Consider the following 27,228-nt stretch of genomic DNA (forward strand, 5'->3'; position numbering starts at 1 on the left):
TAAAAATCCATCACCATCATCATCAGTTTTGAGGAGGGTGGGGGGACATGTACATGTCCAAGGAGAGAATTCCAGGCAGAACAAAGGGAATAGCCAGAGATATAGGGAGAGACAGTCCTACCTGGGTAGTCAAACAGACTCCTCTCCCCTTTTTCAGAGTTAGTGTGATGCAGCAGTTAAGAGCAGCAGACTCTAATCTGAAGAGACTGGTTTGATTCCCCACTCCTCTCCACAGGAAGCCCGCTGGGTGACCTTGAGCCAGTCACAGTTCTCCCAGAACTCTCTCCACCCCCACCTACCTCACAAGATGCTTGTTGTGGGGAAACGAAAGGAAGGTGATCATAAGCTTCTTGAGAAAAGCAGGGTATAAAAGCCAACTCCTCTTCAATAGAACAGAAGCACCTTTGGGACCAACTAAAGCTTCAGGTTATAAGGTTTTGAGAGTCAAAGTTCCCATTGTCAGACTCTTGAAAGTTTACACACTGAACCTCTTGTTAGTCTCTAAGGTGTAGGGCTGCCAAGTTCCCGGGCCAGGTGGGGGTTCTCCCACCCTGGAGGTTCCCAACCTGCTGGAAGTAACGTCATCGCGCTGGCGACGCGATGTACCATAGTTTTCCTCCCAAATTGCTAGAACATCCGGGGAAACCATAGAGTGTTCCCGGATGCTCCTAGAGTGACCGGCGCACAACATTGCCGGCACAATGACGTCACTTCCGATTGATGTCATTGTGCCACACATGCTTCGCGCACACGATAACAGTTCCCCACCAGAGACTGTGTGGTACTTGGCAACCCTACTAAGGTGCTACTGTTCTACTGAAGAAAAAGAGTGATTGTAAGCTGCTCAGGTAGTGAAGGATAGGGTACAAAAATAACTCTTCTTCTTCATTATGAAGTGAAGGCCAATTTCTGCTCTAGAAAACAAAGCAGACAGCTCCGGGATATCTTCATGTGAAATTACTGAACATGACCTTACTTGTGGGGAAAAGAAAAGGGAAGACATTCCTGTAAAATAACGTGTGAACGGATTACCAGCTGACCTGAGTAAACTCTACATTAGGACACCCTAACATGGTGCCTTTAGGTTCTATGGAACCTTCCCACAGCTTTCCAGATGCCTGCTAAGTTTTTAGAAAGTGGGCAGTGCCAGATACAGCTTCTGCCCAGCAAAGCTTCTAATCGATCACTATAGATTGCTTTGGCAGCAGCTGGGTAGCTTCACTGAGTGACTGAAGGTAAACTGTGGGTGCGGTCACACGTACCATTAAAAGCGGGTGTGTAGCGCTCAAATCTGAACCGCTGAATATTGATTCGATGCAGGGCAGTTCAGATGAGCATCCAAGAATGCGATTCATTCTGTTGTTGCGCGATCGGACATCCAATACTATCACACTCTTTTCTTGGAGCATGCGTAATCAGATGGTGATTTCTGGGAGGGGGGGGGTCCATTGAACATGCGCCCAACTGTTTGGAGCTGGGAAATCAAACATTGCTTCAGAGGCAGGGGGGAAGGGCGAAAGTTTCCGGAATTAACGTTGCCGATCCAAACCAAGGAACTGCCAGGAATTACTTTCCTAGAAATTGGCAGTGACAATGATATCTTGAAATCCTCCACATTGAAAAAAAAGATTTTTTCCTGTTTTGAATAGTGGGATAACATTCCCCCCCCCCCCTCCGATCCTGTGTTGATTGGAGAAGCAGAAGCATCACCTCAGATTCCCGGATGATCTAGCAATGCGCATGTCTGCTGGGGCTTTTTGTTTTTTTAAGGTGGGAGGCAGTATCACGCGTGAGCTGTCCAAACAACAAAAAGCCGATCTTGTGCCGCTGTTTTGAAAAAGGGCCAGACTTTCTGTGCTGTCAAATTAATGCGCCATTCAGGTGTAGCAAGCCTGGATGACGCTCGATTGCCAGATGTGAATGTCTGAACGAACACATTTAATCCATCAGCCAGACGGAGCTGTGTCATCACTAATGGTACGTGTGACCGCACCCTGTGGCAGCCATTTTGTGGTTGGCTTCACCTCCTGTGGCAGACATTTTGTGTTTGTGCCCATTATGCTATTTCAAAATTCCAAAGAAGCCTGCAGGTTGGGGACTCCTGCCCTACATAATGACTTTATTATCTTTGTTTGCGTAAACACCACTCGACTCACATAATTTGCTTGGATTTTTTTAAAATGCAGAGAACACCTAAAAATTCTCTTTGGATTGTCCACCTGCACCCACCAAAAGTCACATGTCTTATGTAACATTTGTTCTGCCCCAACCCTAAGAATATGCCCAACTTACACGCCTTCCCGTCGGCAGCACATGATGTAGGCCAGGATGAGACACAGGAGGAGGCCCAAAATGAGAGGGAGAAGGAAAGTAAGCAAGAAGTCATAGAAGAACAACCTGTCGGGGGCATCCTCTGGAGGATTGAATTCTGGGCCAGGATCAAGCACCCCATCACCGTAGAATGTCACCACTTCTGTGGGGTTTACATCTGTGAGGTCTATCTAAGGAACATAACAATAAGAAAAACAGGAAATCAGGATATCTTAACCTCAGGAATGGCTAGCCAAATGTTCCTACATGCCATTTCCCTTATGTCCCCTGCATCCCCTCAAGGGTTGCCAACCTCCAAGTGGTAGCTAGGAGTCTCCTGGGAGTAAAACTGATCTCCAGGCAACAGACAACAGTTCACCTGGAGAAAATGGCTGCTTTGGAAGGTAGACTTTATGGCCTTATACCCCACTGAGGTCCCACCCCTCCCTCCTCAGGTTCCACTCCTGAAATCTCCAGCTACTTCCCGACTCAGAACTGGCAACCCTTATTCCTGCCTCTCACCAGGGTAAGATTGCACCAATCCACTCTGAATCTGGGGCTGAAGCTGTCATAACAGGTAATGACCGGCTGTTGCTCCAACTTACACCGGTAACGGTTTTCAGGGGACTTGGCCTCTGTCAAGCACTCCGTGAATGGATCCTTGGAACCCACCTTGATGTAAATTCTAATAAGAGAAAAAGGAAGTGAGGAAACTAAGGGGGGGAGGAAGAATGAAGAAACCTGTAGAATAAGGGAGATAGAAAGAAAGTCAAATGTATTTCAGCCCAATACACTATAGTAGTGAGGCAAAATACTAGACCCTCCAGAATTCCATAACTGGTACTCCAAACATGTTGTCTGTCCCTCAAAAACTAACTGGAAAAATAAAGGGTGGGATCCATTGGCTTTTCCACAGGTGAAAAAGCAGGATTCCCAGTTCTGGGTTGGAAAATAGAGATTTGTGGGGGGGAGGTATAGCGTGGGAAAGGATGAGTTTGGGGAGGAGAGAGATCTCAACATGATATATGTGCATAGAATCCACCTTCTCAACCTACCATTCTCTGCGGGGGAACTGAGGCTGGTTATCTGGAGACGAACTATAACAGCAGAACAGAGATATCCAGGTGCTACTTGGAGGTTGGCAACCCGAAAACTTGAGGGGTTTACTCCACTTTTCTCTACCTTTTAAGGAGTCTCAAAGTGGCTTACAAATGCCATTCCTTTCTCTCCCCTCAAAAGCCACCTTGTGAGGTAGGTAAGGCTGAGAGAGCACTGAGAGCACTGTGACTAGCCCAAGGTCACTCAGCTGGAAACTGGGTTGTTCGGAATAGAGGCCAGGGTAAGTCTCACTTCAATCAATACTTGGCTCAAGTTTAGCCACAGTCCCTCAGATATCACCTCATTAATTCGCAGGGGTGGATTTTGTTCCACATGGTTTGGGGCGAGCTTCATATCTGTCAAGTTTGGACATTCTGTCATGCCAAAGGTCCTTTTCTATAGTCCTATGTAATTTTTTTTTTCATCTGCGGTCATAGACGGCCATTATAAAAAGGTCCCTTTAGCCAAGCAAGTCTTCCCCTGTGGTTCTGGCAAAATGGAAATGATCGAACATACTTTGTTCAATTGTGGGTACTATCAAGGTATACGTGCTGAGTATATCCACCCTATATTGGAGAGATGTTCAGGTCTTTTGGATTTAGATTTAAGCAATATGCTTTTACTGGATTCTAACTCTAAAGTTACACTTGAATGTGCCAAATTTTTGGCCGCAGTTTATAGAATGTGCAAACACTTTGCAAAGAAGTATGTAGATGACTTTTGAGTCTTTGTACCTTTCAGTTTTAGAAAGATAAAGATCTTCTTCTCAAAACATTTCTTTTTGTAATGCTTCCATCTAACTTCTCTACCAATGCCTATGTAGTTACTGTATGGCTTATAGTCATGCTTTTAACTGTTTTGTGCTAGTTACATACAGGGTTGGCTTGCCCACTAGGCAAACTAGGCATTTGCCTAGGGTGTCGGGAGGGGGCGCCAAATTGGGCTCTCCCCCTCCTGGTACCCCAGACAAATGCCTAATTTGCCACCCCCCCCCGGCACTGAGAGGAGCGATGCCAGCCTCCCCTTACTCGCTTCAATGCGGGCATCTCCGTAAAGCATTCTCTTAAGAGAGCACAGGATGTGAAGAGGCTTCGCATGGTGTAGGCAAGTGGGCAGAGGGAAGGCCTGGCAGAGGAGGTGCAGTGGGGCAATTTTGTCTGAGGCACGGGGCACCCTAGGGCTGGCCCTGGTTACATATCAAAATAAATTATTTTGATTTTTTTTTTTAGTCTGCTGCTCTTAACCACTACACCATGCTGGCTCTGAAAAAGGGGAGAGGAGTCCATTTGACTACCCAGATAGGACCAACTTTCCCTATGTGCTGCCATGACCAACTACAGTTCATACAGGAAGACATGCTGGCTGTTTTCCTGCTTCTCACGGCCTACCTGCCATTGACTGTGGGCAGTTTTGGCATAGTTCCCACACTATGTATTCTGGCTCCCTGAAGCAGGTGAAGAGTGCAGTCTCTGAAATTTTTTGAGAAGGTGTTGCAAGGCTATTTTATTGGAGTGTGAACTGTGGGGATATTGTACCTTTTATGTTTTCAGTTTGGCTTTCTAAGCCACCTTAAGGCAAAAATGAAAGGCAGAGTGTAAATATTTAAGTAAATAAGGCCATGCTGACTTCCGGTTTCGGCGACCTAAGCTAGCGATCAACTCTGGCCAGTTCGCCCAGGGCCAATCTCTAATTCGGCAGCCGAGAGGTTCACCACATCAGGGGACTCAATTCTGGGACCCAGGAAGGGTCCGAGAAGGCAGGCGGCTTGACGTTGCGGGCCAGGACTGTCAGCGGTGGCCAATTCCCGAGCCCAACATCATTGCGAGCCTCGCTGTCCCGATCACCAATTTTAAATGGCATCGGGGTTGACTGCCAGCTTCTATTTCTTCAAGTAGCAACTCTGCATGATTAATATCGTCGCTTTGCTCTCATCAGACAAACTGTAAGTCTCTTTTCCCTTTTTACTCAACTTGATCCAATTGCTAAAATAGTACTATGAAAAGGATGAGAGTTTGTAAGTGAAAGTGTGAGCGAAGCGTGGAGGAGGCAATCGTGAAGAGGAAGGGGGAGGGAAATATCTGGCTCCCTCCTTCCCTTTTTAAAGGCTTCCAAAAGACTTGTGCCTAAACTGGAGACTTTCATGGTGCTGCTCTGGGATAATTGTTTAGCTCACACCAGATTGTTAAGACAAAGAATTGAAATCTGTGCTGCACTGATGTAAACTAAACTCTAAGGGTAAAAGATCTCATCGTTGAACTACAGATAAGTGGCAAGCTAGCAATATTAGGGTTTGTAGAATCTTTTGGGATCAAGTGCCGTGTTCTACTGGAGAAAGTTTTCCTTCCAGAAAACTTTCTCCAGTAGAACACGGCACTTGATCCCGAAAGATTCTACAAACCCTAATGATGTTACCAGCCATGAAAACCTGAAATCTTTGATAAGCTAGCAATAGTTACATTGCGCTGAGAAGACTAGCTGTTGCAAGGTTTTTGAGCCCAGTCTGCGAGGCTGGAGAAAGACTTCTGGAGCTTATTTTTAATGGTCAGAGGATATATATTTTGAATGAAACTTTGTGGGTCTTAAATATATAACAGGACTCTGTGATAAGATTGGAGGAAGGCATGTATCTTGAATAAAACTCTGCTGGTCTTAAATATATATACAGACTCACTTGACACATGCAGTGGATTATAAAAAGCTGTTATGGTTGTCTTTAAGAAGAACAATGGTGAAGTTCATAAGTGGATTACAAATTTTTGATTTAATATATGGTTTCCAGTATTCTTGCTTTTCCATATTTTTAATGGACTACAAAGAGAAGGTTGGTTTGGATGTGATTTTTGGCATCTCTCTTTTGCTGGCATATCTTTTTTTGGTTTGGTTTTGTCTTTGCTCTGCTTTCTGAGGATTTATAAACATATGGGTGGAGTACAAAATATTAATACTGTTGGAGGTTTTTTTTCCTTTTCTTTTTTTCTCCACCTCATCTCTTTTTGGGCTTAGTTTTTTCTTTTTTTCTGTAGGATATATGGGGCTTCCCCCCCCCCCTGTTTTTAAACTGCCTTTTTTGGGGGGGGGAGATTATACAATTGGTCACCCAGCCTTGGATTATAATTTATATAAATTTCATATCTTGGAATATCTGGATGTTCATTCTTTTGAAGAATTAGACTTGACTGAACTAGCTGTTTGGAAGATACATTGTACTGGACTGTTTCTGTGAGTTGGACTATTTGGTGTTTGTGACTTAAGGCTGTTTTGGTTGTTTTGTTTAATATACTGTTTATCACTATTTAAAGTTTGTTAAATTGTTAATGTAAGTAAGAAGGCTCTGTTCCCAAACAAAATACTATCTTTCTAAAATATTGATACTAGTTGCTGGATATTAGGTTTGTTGATATAAATAGGAACATTGTGTTCCAAAACAGGTTGGTCAAGTGGAAACACTCAGTGCTTGGGTATCAGTGCCAATATAGTAGTGAGGATGGACAATAAAGCTGCTATTGGCTTTAAAGAGGCTCAAAGGAAAAAAGAGAATCAAGAAAGTAGACCCCTGATTCCTTCACCCAGCTCTTCATCCAGCCAAGGGAAATTCACACCTGCAGCCATGCAGGGGGACATGAAAGAAATGCAAAATACACTCTCAACTGCCATAGCACATCTGACTAACAAGGTAGATAATATAGGAGAGCAAATGGCAGAGATCAAACAAGAGCTTCAAGAGAATAGAAAGCAAACAGCAGAGACTAATAAAGCTTTGAAGGCCTTAGATGCACAGGTGACGGAGAACATGCAAAAGGTGGAGCAACTGGAAAAAGAGCAAAGAGTATATGACAGTAGATTTCTTCAGTTAGAGATGGATAGAGCAGCCTGCATGCTGCGGTTTCAAAACGTGCCAGAAGAAAAATCTGAAGATCTACAGAAAATACCAAGCGAATCTCTGTCAGAAATTTTACAGGTGACACCTCATAAGATGGAAGAAGAGTTTGACCAAGTTAAATGGATATCATCAAGCTTCACAAGGCAAAATAAATTGCCCAGTGAAATCCATTTGAAGCTGACAAGGAAAAAGACCAGAGACAACATTCTGAAACAAACGCGAGATAAACCAGTTACCATAGCAGGTAATACAGTGAAAATTTTGAGAGAGGTGCCATGGCCAGTTAGACAAAAGAGAAGAGAATACCAAACTTTGACAAAAAAAATTTTTTGAGAGAAATACCTTATATGTGGCTAATGCCGGAATGCCTACTCTTTACGTATGAAGAGAACAGATATAGAATAAACTCTGCTTTTAAAGCCAAACATTTTTGGAGACGATTGAGAAGAAAAAGAGGAAGAAAAAGAAGGAAGATGGAGAGGAAGAAGAGGAAACTTTGGATGAAGAAGACTCAAGTGGAACAAGGAAATACCCAACAAGACTGCAGACCAAAAAAAGATAATAAAGATAGTGAGAAGAAAAATCCATAATGGCTTCAGTAGTCTCAATTAATGTAAATGGGCTTAATTCTCCCATAAAAAGGAGGAAGACCAAATATTTAGCAAAACTGGAGATGGGTATAATTTGTTTACAAGAAACGCACATTTTGGCAAAAGATCAACATCTCTTGAGAAATAAGAAACTCGGTAATTTATTTGCAGCAACGGATTCAAATAAAAAGAAAAGGGGTCTGACAATTTATGTAAAGGACAAATTTAATCCACAACTACAGTATGCTTCAGATGATGGAAGAATTTTATTAGTGGAGATTGTTGTAGATAGTAGGAAAATTTTGTTGGCAAATATTTATGCTCCAAATGATCACCAAGAAATTTTTTTCAAAGATTTACACTGTAAATTAACAAATTTGGAATATGCAGCATATTGCTTAATAGGAGACTTTAATACAGTTTGTGACGGACATTTGGATTAAAAAAAAACATACTAAAGCTAAAGGATTTCAACTGCCAATAAGCTTTTGGAAACTTGCAGAAGAATTGGATTTAGTTGATGCTTGGAGAACAAGATACCCAAATTCGAGAGACTATACATATTACTCAGCTAGACATCAGTCGTGGTCAAGAATTGATATGCGTTGGCTGTCCACAGGTTTGGTCAAAGACTTAGTGGAGACAGAAATTCAGCCAAGAGTTATATCAGATCACAATCCTGTGAGGATAAAATTCAAGGGAACCCAACAGAGAAGAACTTGGAGGTTGAATGCCTCAATACTAAAAGATAAAGATTTGCTTCAAGGGACCAAGATAGAAATGGAATCTTTTTTTAAGCAGAACATAACCCAAGATGTGAAGATGCAAATGGTATGGGATACAGCCAAAGCATACTTTAGGGGTCTAGCAATTAGATTTGGTGCGAAGAAAAAAAGGAAAGAACTGAAAACTTCCAAAAACTAATGCTGCAGGCAGAAAAAGCGGGAAAGAACTTAAAAATGCAGCCTACAAAATTGGAGTTTTAAAACAAATTTAAAAAGTACAACATCAACTTAACCTATTACTTGTAGAGGAAACGGAGAAAAAATTAAGATTTGCCAGACAGAATTATTTCGAACATGCTAATAAATCCAGGAGATGGTTGCCATGCAGATTGAGAAAAGAGAGTGCAAAAAGAACGATATCGGTCCTGAAAGATGAAAATAATAAAGAGAAATTTCAGACAGGAGATATGTCAAATCATGGAACAATTTTATTAAAAACTATATAAAACCAAACAAGTTAAAAAGGAAGATCTAGAAGAATATATTAGACAGAATAATCTTAGTAAATTTATAGAGGAACAAAGGAAAATTCTAAATGAACCAATAACAATAAGAGAAGTGGGAGAAGCAATGACATCTCAGAAGAATGGCAAATCGCCAGGCCCAGACGGCCTTCCTGCAGAATTCTATAAAGCCTTTGAAGACTGCTTACTGGCACCATTCAAACTACTTATGGAAAAGATTCAAAAGGAAGCTCAAATACCAAATTCACGGCAAGAAGCTACAATATCTCTAATCCCAAAAGAGGGTACAAATTTGAAAGATATAAAAAAATTTCGACCAATTTCTTTGTTAAATGTAGATTATAAAATCTTTGCCTCAATATTGGCTCAACGTTTAAAGGAAGTATTATCGGTTATTATACATCAAGACCAGGCAGAATTTCTCCCCAGAAGATACTTGAAAGACAATGTGAGAACAGTGTGTAATATAATAGAATACTATGAGAACCACCCCAGAAAAGCAACTGACTCTAATCTGTCTGGACGCAAAGAAGGCCTTTGATAACGTGCGTTGGCAATTTTATATTACTGCAACTGAAGGGCATAGAGTGTGGAGAGAACTTTTTGAGAGCGATACAAATTGATATACTCTCTTCAAAAGGCAAAAGTGATGGTGAATGGGGAACTAACAGAAGCAATTGCCTATTCAAAAGGGTACAAGACAAGGTTGCCCATTGTCACCACTTCTCTTCATCTTATGTTTAGAGATATTGAACAATCAAATAAGAGAAGATCCAAGTATCAAAGGGGCACTGATTAAGGTTGTGAACAGTATAAACTGAGGGCTTTTGCAGATGACTTGGTTTTTTATATATAGAACAACCACTAGACTCAATCGACTATATGATAAATAAGATTAATCAATTTTGGTCATTGGACAGGATTGAAGATAAACTACTATAAAACAAATTTTTTGACCAAGAATATGATGAGTAGAACAAACTCAACTTCTCCAGCAAAAATCAGGATTTTCTCATGAGAAAAGAGTAAAATATTTGGATTTATATATCACAAACAAATGCAGCAATTTAAAGACAGATAATTATGATAAATTGCTCAAAGAGATAAAAAAAGGACTTGGAAAAATGGCAAGACTTGAATATCTCTTTAATGGGAAGAATAGCTTCAATAAAAATAAACATTTTGCCAAGACTGTTATTTCTATTTCAAACTATTCCAGCCCTCTTAACCAATGCATTTTTCCAAGAATTGAATAAAATGGTCTCTGAATATATCTGATGGAAGAAAAAACCAAGAATTAAATTAAAGACACGACAGGACTCTAAAGCAAGAGCAGGTCTGGGTCTACCAGAGTGGCAATTGTACTATAGAGCTTCAGTACTTTCCTGGGTAAGAGATTGGGTGTTATTGAATGATAAGAGAAAATTATTGTTAGAGGGCCATGATCTCAGGCTGGAACGCATATCTATGGTATCAAAGATTAGGACACTCTTATTTTAAAAACCATTGGTTTCAGAAATCCTTGTATCATACATGGACTTGGTTAAAATCGAGAATTTACAAAACAATTCCAAGATGGGTATCTCCAGTAGAAGCATTTACACCCCCAAACCTTTTAAAGCCAAATCAGAGCTATAGATATGAAGAATTGCTGAAAAAAGATAATCAACTGAAAACCAAAGAAGAAATAGATATTAAAATGAGTTTGTGGGTGAGAACACAAGTAGAATCCAGATACACCAAAGATAAGACAATAGACCAATATGGAACAATATCCATTTGATAAAATCTTTTTGGGCCCTCAAGAAAAATTAATGTCTAAACTATACTCATATTTACTACAGATGAAGATGCAAGATGAGATTGTAAAAGATTGTCTGGTCCAATGGGCTAAGAATGTGGTGTGCAATATTATGTTGGAAGAATGGGAGATGCTATGGAAATTTAATATTAAACTAAGTCTGTAGCCTTTAAGGAAAACTTGTACAAAATGTTTTATAGATGGTATGTAACTCCACAAAAACTTTCTAAAATGTATTCGAATATGTCCGATAAGTGTTGGAAGTGTACTAAACATGTGGGGTCATTTTATCATATATGATGGACCTGTGAGGTGGTGAAAGATTATTGGAAGAAGGTGCATGAACTATTACAGAAAATTTTTAAAAGACACAGATTCAATTTAAACCAGAACTATTTTTATTGAATATATATCCCAGTGAGCATACAAAAGAGATGAGACATTTACTAACTCATATTAATACAGCTGCTAGAATTCTTCTGGCACAGAAATGGAAACTGCAAGAAATTCCCACGAGATTGGACTTGATTGGGAAAATATTGGAAACAGCTGAGATGGACTACTTATCCCAGCTGCTTGCTGGGAAGTCAAAGGAAGAAGCAAGAAAATATTGGGTGAAATTATATGTGTGGTTAGATACTCAAGATTCTCTGGTGTGAACTTTTATCTTTTTTCTTTTGTAATCTATATTATATTACCATATATATTAGAAACATAAGCGTAAATAGACAATTCAAAGGATGATTTACAATTAATAGAATATTTTATTTGGATTATGATGATAATATGTAAAATGAACAGTAATATCTTAACGATATTTGACTTTAAGAAAGTAGTTTCATGCAGACTAGATTATATTGGTATTGTTATTTGTATTTTTAATTTTCTATCCTTCTTTCCCCTTTCCCCTATGTTTCTGGAAAACTAATAAAACTTTTAAAACGTAAATAAGGCCATGCTGAAGATTATGGGATCTATATAGCCACGTAGGATGGGTACTGGATAGGGTTGCCAGGTCTCCTTGCCATCACAGCAGGGGGACTTGGGGGTGTTCTGTGGGTAGGCAAGAGTGACATCATCACTGTCACATATGACAGACTGGTTTTTGGGCAAAATTCTGTGTCCCCCCCCCCTTCAAACCCATAGAGTTTGCTCCAAAACCAGAGCATCTCTACACAATGATGGCACCCAGAAGTGACATCATCATGTTGGGGACATTGCCCTGCGATGTCCCTGTTTGGGGGAGGAGGAAATCATGGGGGTGGCTGGGAACCCCTGCTGGGACCTGGGGGTCTTAGCAAGCAACTGGGATCACAGAGATTAGCTGCAGAAACCGACCAACACAAAACCCCTCTCCCTGTGATACAAATGCAAACTATTAACAATATAAACAAATGCAAGGGTTTACTAACAAACAATTTTTTAAAAGTGATAGACAATGTCCAAAATTAAGCATAATAAATACAGCCAAAAATCCTTCCGATAAACAAAGCATACGCTGTTCCCACTGTTTCGTAGAACAATGTCCAAACCTGTAACTTTAATGATAGTCCGACAGCACATAGAAAAACTGGTCCTATATCGTTTCAAGTCCTCAGACTCTTCTTCCTGGGACCGTCTTCCTGATTATTAATGCAGTAGGTAAGTGATGCTTTTCAATATCTGCTGCTCTCTCATTTTATATTGCAATGTAACATATTTTCTCACTTCCTTAATGTTCTCATTTCTTCCCTTGAATGCGTTACAAATTACCTTCACACATAGCATTCCTGCAACCCTACCTCCTCCCATTGGGGCTGAGGCACTAGGAAAAGGATCGGGTCGGGATAACCCTCCTAAGGACGCCAGCCTCTGGAGGGACCTGGGGACGCCCCAGAATTACAGCTCATCTTCAGACTACAGAGATCAGTTTCTCTGGAGGAAATGGATGATCTGAAGGGTGGACAGTATGACATTATACCCCACTGAGGCCCCTGTCCTCCCCAGGCTCCATCCCCAAATCTCCAGGGGTTTCCCAACCTGGAGCTGGCCACCCTAGCCTCCCATTGCCTGCCAATGGCAGGGAGAACCTGCAACCCTACCCCCTCCCATGTTTCCAAGATGGAAATGACTCCCTCCTGGCCTCTTTGTGCCTGTCCCTTTTCCCTACCAGGGCTTAAACCAGCATCATCCCCCAAATCTCCTGGAATCTGCTGGAGCATACCAAAGGGTCTGACTCAGAAGAAATCTGCACCTTATTTTCAAATTGTCTTTGAGCCTTCAGATTACCATGTAAATGCTATAAGATGAAGTCAACTTGGACATTTTGTTTCCACCTTCAAAATGGTGTCACACCTACAAAACTGGAACAGAATTCTGAGCTAATTGTCAGACAGTGGAATTTCAAATCAACCAGACCCTGAGTTGATACAAGGTTTAGGCTTTATTTGAGAGTCCATAGCATCTGAACAAAGGAAGATTGGAACTGATACAGTGTTGCATACTAGAGCATGTCTTAAGGAATTCTACATCAGAGGTTACTATGCAAAACCCCACATTTCTAAACATCACTGGCTCGAGGTGCAAGGTTTCACACGGTCATTCCTTCTTATCTCATTGTTATTGCCGTTTCACAGGGATGGCTGAACTGCCATACCTGGAGGCGCTTATCTTCAAAGGAAGGTAGCTTTTGTTAGTTTCAGGGAAAGGAATGTTCACCCTAACTGTTAGTAACACTCTGGCCTCTACTTTGATATGCAAGGCTGTTCCCAGGGTTAGTAGTACATATTAAAAATGGAGTCAGTAAGGCTAAGCATTTCATTACAGTTATATTCCATTGTCTGACACTAATGAGTGAGAGAGCCACAGCAGAAACAGGAACCTTGACAGTTTTAGGACTATCTCCACACTTCACAAGAAGCTCAGTTTCCTTACCCTTCCTTCCTGTTCTCAATTGGCAAAGGTACACGGCCTCCTCGGTCCAAGGCTGAGGAGATATTGACAATAACCAAGCCTTCTTGCTCCCACATGCTGTCCACGGCTTGTTGGAAAAGTTCATGGACTTCGGTTGGTAGCACTTCCTCTACATTCCAGTTCTTCACAAAGAAGTCAGCCTGATAGGGCATCTCTCCATCTGCAGAGAGGGGGTGGCGGGAAAGAGAGATGGGGGAAACCATGCTAGGTCTCAAGGCTGGTGGCATTTGGTTGAATTTGTGTATCTTCAACAAGACCATTGTACTCCTAAGCCTGTTAGCCTCAGACAAAAGAAAGTGAGACTGCTTAGCAACTTGACAATGGACCTTTCAGAAACGTTCAAGTCCACAAATTTCTCTGCCAATGAACAAGTTTCAATGTGCCAATCTCCACCTCAGGCAGGCTGGCTCATAATAACCAGGCCATGCCTTTGTCTTATTTATTTTGGTACACTTCCTCTTCAGATATCTGCTCAAGGCAGCTTGATTGGTGGGTTTGTAAGGTTGCCAACCTTCAAGGTGGTGGCTGGATATCTCTTGTGGTTACAACTGATCTCCAGGCTACAGAGTAGGGTTGCTAATTCCCTCTGCCACTGCAGTGGGGGACTGTTGTCTAGGTCATTTAAAACATGCACAGCACAATGACATCACCCAGAAGTGCTGTCAGTGTGCCGAGGATGCTCTAGGATTCTCAGTAAAACTCTATGGTACCATAGAGTTTTACTGCGAGTCCTAGAGCATCCCTGGCATGATAACATCATTTCTGGGTGATGTCATCGTGCTGGGGACTGCGTGCAATGAAGGGCTCTTCATGGACAGGGATCACCCCGGCGGCCTGTTCTCTGCCAGCAAGTTGGAGTCCTCCAGACCGGGGAATCCCTAGCCCAACGGGAGCTCGGCAACCCTACAACTTCACCTGGAGAAAATGGCCACTTTGGAAGGTAGACTCTATGGCATTATAGCCTGCTGAAGTCCCTCCCCTCCTCAAACCCCTCTTTCCTCAAGCTCCACCCCCCCCCCCCCAATTTCCAGGTATTTCCTAACCCAGAGCTGGCAATCTTATCCATTCAGGAGAAGTGTCTGTCAAGTCCTCCCTCAAAAGGGCTCACTAGAGAAATCCTTGTAGTTGAAGGTAAAAATAGAGCTGCTAAACTAAGGCATGTCATGGATGTGCAGTCCCAGGTGTTACCTCCTACAAAAAAAATGTCTGCAGAATTAGAACCCAGTCATTGGATCTGAGGAAATGAGCTTTAACACAGGAAAATTTATGCTGGATTAATATATGCTAATTTTTAAGGAGTAGGGTTGCCAGCCATAGTAGGCATTTCATTGTGAGAATTTTGGGTGTGGGAACAGATCTTTGGCACTGTGCTAATGTGGTACAAAACCAGAAGTGACATTAGTGCTTTGGGGTGATTCACCCAGAAATCTATGGGAGACATAGCCCCCCCTATTATGGAGCCATACATTTCTGTTTGTTCTTGCTGCAGAGTGTCAAGATGGTTATCCCTCTGGAATTAAAACCAGCAAAGCAACCAATAAAAAGTTTACCTGGAGATGGGACAATGCTTATTTCCATGGTTTGTCTCACAGTCTCATAGGTGTACCTGTTATATGCCGTTACCTGTCATAGGAAAGAGACAAGAATCTGGTTGCTCTTTCCCTGTCACAAGGAGCAACAAAATGGCTGTCAGTCATGCCAAGGAAAAGCAATGGGAGCACAGAAAGTCAGACTGCAACAGGTTAAACTTCCATCCATCAAGAACAAAAACATATGGAGCGGAGGTCCATCAGTGGCTATTAGCCACAGTGTGTGCTCATATGTTTGTCCAATTCCCTCTTGAACTAAATGTTTGTCCAATTCCCTTCTCTATGTTTGTCACCACCTCACCACTTTCTGCAGCAGTGAATCCCACATATTAATTACTCTGCAGGAAATACCCATTCAGAAATAGTTGCCCCCATCACAGGAGGATGCTGGCCTTTGGACCGCCTAACCTGTTGTAACTGCCCTCCTGGCAGTCATTTTGTAACTGGTCCCATCTCTGTGGTGGCAGCTGTTATCTTTTCTCAAAAATCCAGAAGCGTGCACCATCTTTGCCTGTCTTTCTTTCTGGCTTAAACACACATGCACACACCTCAATTGTTTGTGCGCCAACTTCTTTCTCTGTGGCAGACCCATAGAGATAGCCCGTCTGGAAAGGAGTACGTTGGATATAGCGTAGCCACTGGGGCAAGTCCGGGTGATCCAACAGGTTGGCATGGAAGGTGATAGGGGGATCAAATGACAGTTCTGTAAGATTTCAGACCAAGAACTAAAATCAGGCTTTTGTACACAAAGAAAAAAGACAGAGTGGTGCTGTGGTTAGAGTGTGGGACAAGAACCGAAGAAGCCTGGGTTCAAATCCCCACTTGCTATAAAACTGAAGTTTGGCCAGTCATTCTCCTTCAGCATAATAAGCAAGTTTCATAATACCCACACCATAGAATCGGATCTATGACAAATGCAAGAATATGCACTTGTGGCAAAACTGACAAATTATATTAATCAGAAATCAAAAGATGAACTTGAGAGCAATTGGTGAACTTTCTATGCTTACTATAACTAATCTTTGTAGTTTCATATTTGAATGACCTATTTTATGACAATTTTATATGAAATATTGAGAGCATTATTTTTGTATCATTTTTGTTACAACAAACTGTTATATTTATATACAAAGTTATTAATGATAAGCTATGTTTAGTTTTATTATATAATTGATAAAATAGGACAAAATGAAAACATATAATGAGAAAATAGTTGAATATTTTGAGTAGGCTGTTATTGTGGCATCCTAAGCTACTATGTCATACTTCCCCACCCTTTTTAATCAAGGATTGTCCTTAGTATCTGCAATAATTGCCCTCTGTATGGTGTTTTTACGATTTTTCCCATTTTCCGCCCTTTCCCTCTTTCTTTATTTTGTATTCCTATAAAAAGTTAAAAATAATATTTTTAAAAGAGTCTGATCTATGATGATGGATCTGCTGTAGTTAACTTGTTCCTTCTTTGCTGTAGTTAACTTATTCTTCCTTTTGCTGCTTTCCTGATTTGAACCTGCCCTCTTCCAAGATGGCTGTCTGTCCTGCAGATGGGGTTTCCAACCTCCAGTTCTCCAGACAATATAAATCAGTTCCCCTGGACCTGGAGAGAATGGCTACTTTTGATGGTGGACTGTATGAGACTATACTCTGCTGAAGTCCTCCCCTTCCTCAAACCCTGTCCTCCATGCCCTCCATGCTGAGCCATGCTCAAATCTTCAGGTATTTACCAACCTAGACCTTGGAACTCTACTTCAGAGGGGGGCCATACAAGGATCAGATCATACAGGGTTAGACTGAGCAACTGAGAGATAGTCAAACTGAAATGGATATATTAGTTCCAAGGAGAAGACAGCAAAGAAATTAATTGTGCACAGTGAAGCCTGCATGGAAATATGGCAGGTTTATGGAGAGAAAGCAGGTTATTGTTTTATAATTTATGGATGAGAAGGGCTTTTTTCTGGGGGAATGCAGTGGAATGGAATTCCTGAACCTCTCTGTGGAAACAGAATTCTCAAAAAATGTTTAAAAGTTCATAAAAGGCACCCACCTGTTTCTTCATTTCCTTCTTGAGAGGTCTGGCACCTCTTTTTCCAAGGGGAAAAAAAAGCCCTGTGGGTGAGTGTGGAATTTAATGGATGGTTGATAAGCTATTCCTGGGAATCTGGGGGGAGGATAGTCTGTTCCTAGACAAAGGGGGAATGACCTGCTCATTGTGACTTAAGTTGTTTTTGTTTGTGTTTTTAACATATTGTATTTAATGTTTTGCTCTATTAAATTGTTGCGATTACTTTTGCATTGTTGTTATCTGACTTGGGTCCCAGGGTGCCTGGGGGAAAGACAGGTAATAGAAATATTTAAATAAATAAATAAATAAATAAATAAGATTTAAAAGAAGAACACTGCAAAGCCTTTACCTGGATGGTCAGTGAAATAGTCCTGAAATCCTTCTCTTTCCAGTTCATGGATGAAGATTTCCCCCACCACTGCACGCAGCTCCAGAACTGGAAGACTGGCATCCAGGATCCCACTGAAAAAAACCACTGGCAGGACAGAAAAAGGACCTAGGATGAGACACCTGAATCCTGATTGAACCACGGCCCTGAGAAGAAATGCTCTGCTATCCATTGTCTCTGGCTTCCCACAAGTTTCATTTCTACTCAGCCGACCAAGAGTTTTATTTATTTATTTAATTCATTTATACTCCCACTTTTCTTCCTGAATGGGGATTGAAAGTGGCTTACACGATTCTCCTCTCCTCCATTTTATCCTCAGAACAACCCTGTGAGGTGGGTTAGTCTGAGGGAGTGTGACTGGCAACTTTCTATGGCATGAGTGGGGATTCAAACCTGGATCTCCCAGGTACTAGTATGTCACTCTCAACTATCACACCACACTGGCACAGCACACGGTTTCCTGAGGTGAGGGAGAGACACACTGGAGACTGTCAGATTATACCAGAGTCAGGTTCTCCAACAGATAGTTTTAGGGTTGCCAGGTTTGGACTGGGAAATAACTGGAGATTTTGGGGGTGCAGCCTGGTTAGAGCAGGGTTTGGGGAGGAGAGGGACCTCAGTAAGATATAATGCCACAGAGTCCACCCCCCACCCTCCCAAAGCAGCCATTATTTCCAGGGGAACTGATCTTGGTCATCTGGAGATCAACTGTAAAACAGGACATCTGCAAGTGCCACCTGGAGGTTGGCAACTCTAGATTGCTTGTGAGCTACCGGTAGCTGGCCAGGTGCTGCAAAGGTAGTTCATTCAGCCTTTAGAAGACTCAGAAAAAGGTTTATCTAGGCCTTTTTATTACAGAAAAACCCTTTTATTTCTGTAAGATTTTCCTCTGTGCTGCTTAACTAATAGCTTCATTTCTGGTGCTCTTCCTATAGTCTTATTTCGAGGGCAGAACAAAAATGGGAAATATGGGGGGGGGGGAGTAGTTTGGGATATTTTTCATCCCTCAGAAGTAGGTCTCATTAAAGGAAAGGTTGGCAACCTCTGTTCTAGAGAAGCGGCCAGGCCAAATGAACGACGAATGGAAAAAACTTTATTCTTGAGATCGGTTAAGAACAGAAGTGCTCATTGCATCAGGTCAGGACACAAGACCGATTAGAGAGAGAATAATAAGGTGACAGTTAAAGATATTCCATACAGAGACCTCTTTGCCTAGATGTGTCAGCCAGTGGAGGATAGTGTTGGATTAAGATATGAAGACCCGGATTCAAATCCCCACTGGGCCATGAAGATTACTGGGTGACTTTGGCCCAGTCACCACCTCTCAGCCTAACCTACTTCACAGAGTTGTTGTTCTGAGGATAAAATGGGGAAGCAAGAGAACCATGTATGCTGTCCTGAGCTCTCTAGAGGAAGGATGGAATGAAAATAAAATTAGATAAAATCCCATTCATGAAATTCCCTCAGTCTTGACCTAGTCCTGGAATAGAACTCCTTCTCAGCTGCACATTCATCCATGAATTTACAAGCAGAAACTGGAGTGAGTTTGGTAGTTCACAATACAGCACCATGTAAAGGTCGGAGTGTTGAACTAGGTTCTGTGAGACTCAGGTCTGAATCTTCACTCTACTTACTCTCAGCTTCAACTACCTTCCAGGTTGCTCTTAAGCTTGCTAGGTTACCATCAGTACAGGGCTGCCACCTTCCCATGTGGGGTTGAGGATTCCCTCCCCCCATTTCCTGTTTCCTGCTGCTACTCCTGCGGCCGGTGGGAGAAAAATAATGTAAAATGAAAAAGCCAACAACAACAGTGTGATGTCACGTCCAGGGAAAACTCAGCAGTAACGTGAATCCTCTCTTGGAATTGCTAGAATCTCTATGAGTTTGCCATAGAGTTTCTGACAATTCCTAGAGATGGATGACATCAGTTCTGGGTTTTCCCCTGGAAGTGACATCACACCATCAGCCATGATACTCTTGCATGTCCCCACCCCCCTGACTTCCACAGTGAGTTGTTGTTATTGTAAGTCTACTGGACTGAATGTAACTGTTTCACTGCAGAACAACTTGGTTATTATCAGAAACAGGAGGAGAATAGGATATTTTACACCACTTTGAGTCACCACTGGAGAGAAAGATCCAAGTGAGCAGCCATGTTGGTCTGAAGCAGTAGAACAAAGCAGGAGTCAAGTGTACCTTTAAGACCAAAAAAGTTTTATTCAGAATGCATGCATACTTCTTCAGACTCTATCCCCTTGTCTGAAGAACTATCCATGCATACAAAAGCTTACATTCTGAATAAAACTTCATTGGTCTTAAAGGTACCACTTGACTCCTGCTTTGTTCCACTGGGAAGAAAGGCAGAGTATAAATATCTAAATAAATATGAATACAATCTCAAAATAATAGTAGGCTGTGGAAAGACCATAAATTGAGGTAACCTATTAATGAATTGGAGGAAGCAGAAGTTCAACCCAATTTATTTCCTTCCCTTCCTTTTAAAGCTCCAGATTTGCTAAGCCAACAGCTATTCTGTTTTCCTTTATCTGTGTCTTTCCTTTCAAAAGGATCCCAAATAGCCCCAGTGTTACAGCCATCTTCTCACCCTTGCTTGTTACATTTCAAAAGGTAGCAGCTCCCCCCCCCCCTCCCCAGTTTTTCTGCCTTCTCTCTGGAGGGGATTTGTCACACTTGCCTGGCCTCATCAAGGCCTGTCTGTAATGTAATTAAGAAACGTCTCTGCCTGCTGCTTTGTCTTTTAAAAGGCTGTCCTCAAAGCTAAACACCTACCAGCCAAACAATGCAGCCTCCTCACATCTACCCTGGCTCATCAAACAGACATCTGTCTCCATAAAGACCGGAGAGCTACTGTACACTGCCTGGGTACGTCAACCTTCCCATTGATGTTTGCTGCAAAAAATGCAGTGAATATGAGGATGGAAGAAGATATGAAGAGTCCTGCATTACTTTAAAATCTTGCTTACAGAGAGCCAGTTTGGTGTAGTGGTGAAGTGTGTGGACTCTTATCTGGGAGAACCGGGTTTGATTCCCCACTCCTCCACTTGCAGCTGCTCGAATGGCCTTGGGTCAGCCATAGCTATCGCAGGAGTTGTCCTTGAAAGGGCAGCTGCTGTGAGAGTCCTCTCATCCCACCCACCTCACAGGATGTCTGTTGTGGGGGAGGAAGATAAAGGAGATTGTGAGCCACTCTGAGATTTAGAGTGGAGGGCAGGATATAAATCCAATATCATCATCATCATCATTACATGGACACCCTAACAAGTTCAGTAAGACAACTTAAAAGTTGTCAGGGAGCTGCAAGGTCTGATAGGAAATCATGGTACATCAAAGTCATGCGACGGGAAAAGGAGGAGCCTGAGTTGTGACCTCACTGGTGCCAAGGTCAGGATTATGAGCAGCAAGAGCTGGAGATAGGAAATACAAGGCAATTTGCACTGTACGGAGGCAGGGCTTTATTTTCTGGAAAAAGAGGTGCTGGAACTCTCAAGAGGGAAATAAAGGAGAAACACATGGGTGACCCTCATGAACCTTTAAACATTTTTTGAGAACTTTATTTCCACAAAAAGGTTCCAGAATTCCATTCTGCTGCATTCTTCCAGGAAAAAAAGCCCGGCATGGAGGAATCCTTTCTACCATGAGGTGATCTCACCTTATTGTCCTGATGCTTCTCTCAGCATGCATGTCAAGAGAGGCAGAAAGCATGTGCCATACTTGTGGTCTACATAGCAGGTAATTCTGAGAAGTAAAAAAAAAAAACACCAAAACCCTGCAGGTTTACAGTAATTGCATAAAGTTGACCATTGGCTTAAAAATGGGTTGCTACGAAAAAATGAGCATTGATTGCTGTTAAGGGCATCGGGAGCAAGGAAAACTCAGATTGATGTCTGAAAGACAATAAAGGTAGGGTGCCAGGTTACCATGCTTTGAGGGGGAATTCCAGAACTGGAGTGCTACCACAAAGCAGGCCTTGTTGCCAATACTCACCCTTCTCACCGCCAAAGCTGGGGGCACTCCCAGTAGAAGCTGTAATGAAATCTCACTTGATGGAAAAGTTCACATGGCAGATCTTTTTTTATAGTGGTAGAAATGCCATCAAACTGTAGCCCATAGGGTTTTTAAGGCTTTAAAAAACTTGGGGGCACTTTCACATACACTAAATAACGCACTTTCAATCTACATTCAATTCATTTTGCAACTGGGTTTTACTGTGTGAAATGGCAAAATCCACTTGCAAATGGTTGCTGAAGTGGATTGAAACTGCATTATTTAGCACGTGTGAAAGCACCCGTTAATAGGAGGTTTGCCATTGCCTGCCTCTGCATAGCCACCCTGGACTTCCTTAAGAATATAAGAGAAGCCATGTTGGATCAGGCCAATGGCCTATCTAGTCCAACACTCTGTGTCACACAGTGGCCAAAAAAACTAAGTGTCATCAGGAGGTCCACCAGTGGGGTCAGGACACTAGAAGCCCTCCCACTGTGCCCCCACAAGCACCAAGAATTCAGAGCATCACTGCCCCAGAGTTCCAATGATAAGCTGTGGCTAATAGCCACTGATGGACCAATCCCCTCTTGAAGCTCTCTATTCCTTGAGTGGTCTCCATTCCAAGTACTAACCAGGGTAGACCCTGCTTAACTTCTGAGATCTGATGAGATCAGTCGAGCCTGGCCCATCCACGTCAGGGCACTCTGGCCCTATGCCATTTAATTTAGGGCTTTATAGGATCGAACCAGCACTTTGAATAGTACCAATATACTAAGTGGGTTTTAGTGAAGATCTTTACATACAGGAGAAACATGTTTACGGCAGATGAGTTGATTTGATTAACTACGAGGATGATCCTGATTGATCAGGAAGCATTTTTAAAAGACGGTTAGATCATCTTCGAAGAATCATTCCCCTTTCTTTCATGCAAATCCATCTTCTGGAATTGTGCCTGCCATGAATATGTGTGCATCTTGTAAAATCAAGGAAAACATGTTTTATTTCTTCAGCACTGCTCTCTGATTCATGTAAAAATGTAGGCATTTTCAGTCTACTCCCCCAAACTGAGAGTTAGATTTTGGGTCCAGTAGCACCTTAGACACCAACAACAATTTCAGGATGTTAGCTTTCAAGAGTCAATGCTCCCTTTGACATACACATAGAAATGGAGATCTGAGTCTTCTTATCCTGGCCAGCAGGTGGAAAGGGTGTTGTAAAGAATCCTTGTAAATGGATGCAAAGGTACCATGCATACTACATTCAGCTTGGTTAGAGCAGAAGGGAAATTCTTGGGGGCAGACAATTAGTGTCTGTAGTAAGATAAGAATTCTGTGTCTCTATTCAGTAGGATTAAGCATGAACCAGCTGACGAACTAAAGTTCATCACGAATTTTGGCTGGTTCACGGTTCGCAAAAGGAAAACTATCACAAACCTCCAGGAATTCTGATGCACTTCGTGACTAGGAGAGTCTTTCTTCTGTTCATTAAAAAAAAACAGTCACGGGGACCTAAAAGCGCAGTTTGAATGGTTCGGACAGCTCAGCAGCAGTTCCCAGCGCTCAGTTGTTTGGAAGCCCCTGATTTCTGCTCCCCATGAAAAGCCGAGGGATTTAAACTTTAAAAAGTTTAAAATGTAAAAAAGCAGGGATTTAAACTTTAAGTGACTCATGAACCAATACAAACCAGTTCACTTCTAAACTAGCATATTGATTCGTGATTCAGACGTGAACCAACCAAACTGCAAAAATGTGGTTCATGCCTATTCCTACTATTCAGCCTTGGTCGGGTCGATAGTTCTGAACTTGTGGAGTTTGCAGATGCAGGCAATGGCAACCACCTTTCCTTAATCACTTGCCTTGGAAACTGTATGGGGCTGCGATAAGTCAGCAGTGACTTGACAGCACTTTACACACATACAGGCATATATGCATGTCTCAGCACTCTGTGGTGCATTCAAAAGTGGAGGCCATTGCCTTCAACAGTTTGCAGGTGAAGTCCAGCAGTTTTTGGCAGGTTTGGAATGATTCCTGGTTGGTTCCTGGTTGAGGGGAGACTCAGTAGAATAGAATGGACCCTCCCCATCCGAACAGGGACATAGGATTTTTATCTGACTACAAATGCTAATTTTCTGCAAGCAAGCATTTTCCCTCTGCTTTAATCAAGCTGATTAAAATATACATTGTAATTCGCTTTGATTCTCAAAAGCTTAGACCCTGAAACTATTATTGGATTCGAAGAAGGAGGAGATTGGATTTATACTCCACTCTTCACCCTGAGTCTCAGAGCATCTTACAATCTCCTTTCCCTTCCCCTCCCCACAGCAGCCTGTGAGGTAGGTGGGACTGAGAGAGCTCTGGGACAACTGCTCTTGAGAGAGTAGCTCTTTCAAGAACTGTCACTGACTCAAGATCACACCAGCAGCTGCATGTGGGGGAGCTGGGAATCAAACCCAGATTAGAATCCACGCTCTTAACCGCTAAACCAAACTGGCTCTCTAAGGTGTTACTGGACTCAAATCGAGTGGTTTTACTGCAGAGAAACATGGCTACCCTCTGAAACTATCTTTATAGTAGAGTCAAAATTCTATTAACCAGGTGACAGTGCTGATTACCTGACCTACAGTCCCCTCTGCTACAGGCTGCCTTTCCCCTCCTGCCCTGATTGAGAAATTCTGTATAAGTCAAAAGCCTGCACACCCCCAATAGAATTGCGGCTCATAAAAGATATCACCCTCCCTATTGCTGTCATCTCCAGTTTGCTAGAACAAACACAGCACCAGATGACTCAACTTCAAGCAACAAACAAAAGGGAGGGCAATCGTGCACTAAAATTAGAAGGTGGTAGATATATAGAGAGAGAGGGAGAGAGAGAGAGAGGAGGCTGCCTTATTGATTCCCAGGAATTTCACCCTTGCCTTGCTAAAAATGGTGCCAACATGAATAAGGAGAATGAACAGGAGTGTGGTGGGTCACTCCTGAGTGCAGCAGCATTCCAAAGAATAAGTTAGACATAACTTTCCACGCATCATCTGTCGACACCCTTCCCCCTTGCTTCTTGGAGTCTTGAAATCCCGTCTTTGCATTCTCTCTCTCTCTCACATACACACACACACGTTCTTACAAGTGGCCCATACAGATGATACACACACCTCTGTAACATACAGTCCCATATGGCCATTTAAAACTGCGGAACAAACTTGCCTGCAAGGAAACAGCTCCCCGCCAGACCTTGCCCTGCCATCTTGCCAGCAGAAATAATTGATTGACAGAAGCAGGCTGGCAAGAAAGACTGTGGAAGGCAGTTGGGGGGGTGGAGTGTGACTGTGCGTATGCACACATATATAAATACATGTACCAAGTGAAAGTTAGAACATGGCAGCTGAATCAAAGTTCACGAGCACTGCAACATCCTCAAGGGGGCACTGTAGGTATGCTGAAAGGACAGAGGATGAGTTGCTCTGGTGAAAAGACTTGTAGAATCTCCGGGAGCAGAGTTTTGGGATGTAGACCTTTGTTCCCTCAAAACAGTTTGGGGGCAGAGGAAGGAGGCCATTTAGTCTGAACTTCAGACTCAGGAGGGGGTGGGGGCTCAAATTGTCTAAATTCAGATTATGCATTTGAGAATTAGGAGAAGGAATGTCATGCATTGTCATTTCTTAATTTTTATGACGTCTGCAGGCCTCTCTGGACCACTGAACAAGCCTGCTTGGATAGAACATGTCATTGAGGACTATATCAATGAGGTAACAGAAGCCAAATACAAATGCCAGCTTATCGGTATGACATCTGTATGACATTGTCATATGGGAAGTAAAAATCCAGAATGGAAGTTCTTTGCCATAAAGACATCCCGAGTATTGTGACACCTTAACGGCATTGCTAGATCCAGGTTGGGAAATACCTGAAGGCTTTGAGGGTGGGACCTGAGGAGAGTAGGGTTTGGGGAAGGGAGGGATTTCAATGGGTTATAATGCCACAATCTTCCAAAGTGGCCATTTTCTCCAGATGCTCTCCAGCCACCACCTGGAGGTTATAACTGTTACAGCAAAAATCACCGTGCGTAGTATTAAATGCTCAGTGTATCCATTCTTAATAACATCTGTATAATAAATTCTGTGTCAAACACTGCAGTGCTCATATATTATTATTTTTGACACAGTGTTTGACACAGAATTTATTATACAGATGTTATTGAGAGTGGATATTTCTTGGGCACTGAGGAAAAAAGCGTTCACCCACAACTGAGTCTACCCGAAAGAAGCCGATTTGCAGGGCTACTGAAAGACTGTGTGGGAAAATTCATATGATGAAAGCTCAGGGTTCCTTAGTTTTGTTTTGTTTAAGTTTCATTTAAGCTTACACTAAAACATATTTATACACGTTTCCGTGTAAATTTCATTGCTTCCGGTGGTTTTTTCTGTTATTTCCATTTTCTCCAGGTGAACTGAGCTCTACCGCCTGGAGATCAGTTATAATCTGGAGGTTAGCAACCCTAATTTAGAGGTCTACTGCCTCTGAACATTCAGGCCGATTCCCCACTAGCCTTACCTCGCTCCCACTCTCCTCTTCTCTGCAGGGATTCCGTCGGATTTCGCACAAGCTGCCCCGAGGCTGCAACTTGCTCCACCTCTTCCGTGCAGCGAATAAGTTCCTCTAAAAACCAGTTTCTATTTGCCAGGCGAAAAAGACGAAGCTAGTTGCAGCTCTGGGGAGGATATTGATTTTTAAGGTTTTATCTGTTTTAAATGTTTAATTCTTTCATATTTAAATATTGTTTAATTTTTATTTACTGTTGGAAGCCGCCCTGAGCCACTTGTGGGAAGGGCGGGATATAAATTCTAAATAAATAATAAATCCAACAGAAGCCCCACAGAGAAGAGGAGCGTGAGAGCGGCGTAAGGCTAGTGGGAAATTGGCTGGAGTTTTCATTTAGTCATCATTATTAACAGCCATCAAATCTCTCCCATGAATCAATCTACTCCTCCTTTTAAGTCATTTGCACAATCAACGTCTCCATAAAATTATGCATGAAGTGGAGAAATTGGGTGAAAGGCATTTTTTTTTTTTTTGCCCTTTAACCACTTTCTCCTAGGGTTGCTGATTCGCAGGTGGGGGCAGGGGGTGCCCTGGTTTGGAGGCCCTCCCTCCACTTCAGGGTCATCAGCAAGCAGGGAGAGGGAAATGGCTGCTGGGCATTCCATTATTCCCTATGGAGACCGATTCCCATAGGGTATAGTGGAGAATTGATCCATGGGTATCTGGGACATTGGGGGGGAGCTGTTTTTTTTAGGTAGAGGCACCAAAT

The 27,228-nt window shown here is 42.3% G+C and overlaps 1 protein-coding gene across 1 annotated transcript in view; it reads right to left on the bottom strand.

Annotated features, from left to right (window-relative positions):
• Positions 1–25,151, bottom strand: part of SGCA (sarcoglycan alpha) — a 42,781-nt gene extending 17,630 nt beyond the window's left edge. Inside the window, exons 1-7 of the mRNA XM_060256386.1 lie at positions 25,121–25,151; positions 17,881–18,006; positions 16,018–16,172; positions 15,431–15,503; positions 13,842–14,040; positions 2,833–2,995; positions 2,293–2,501 (exon numbers count right to left, since the gene is read on the bottom strand). Of these exons, the coding sequence (XP_060112369.1) occupies positions 2,293–2,501; positions 2,833–2,995; positions 13,842–14,040; positions 15,431–15,503; positions 16,018–16,172; positions 17,881–18,006; position 25,121 (926 nt within the window). The 5' untranslated portion in view covers positions 25,122–25,151. The remainder of the gene's footprint in view (positions 1–2,292; positions 2,502–2,832; positions 2,996–13,841; positions 14,041–15,430; positions 15,504–16,017; positions 16,173–17,880; positions 18,007–25,120) is intronic.
• Positions 25,152–27,228: the final 2,077 nt, after the last annotated feature.

This window comes from Heteronotia binoei, chromosome 15 (assembly GCF_032191835.1).
Source record: "Heteronotia binoei isolate CCM8104 ecotype False Entrance Well chromosome 15, APGP_CSIRO_Hbin_v1, whole genome shotgun sequence".
In the NCBI taxonomy this organism is placed as follows: Eukaryota; Metazoa; Chordata; class Lepidosauria; order Squamata; family Gekkonidae; genus Heteronotia; species Heteronotia binoei.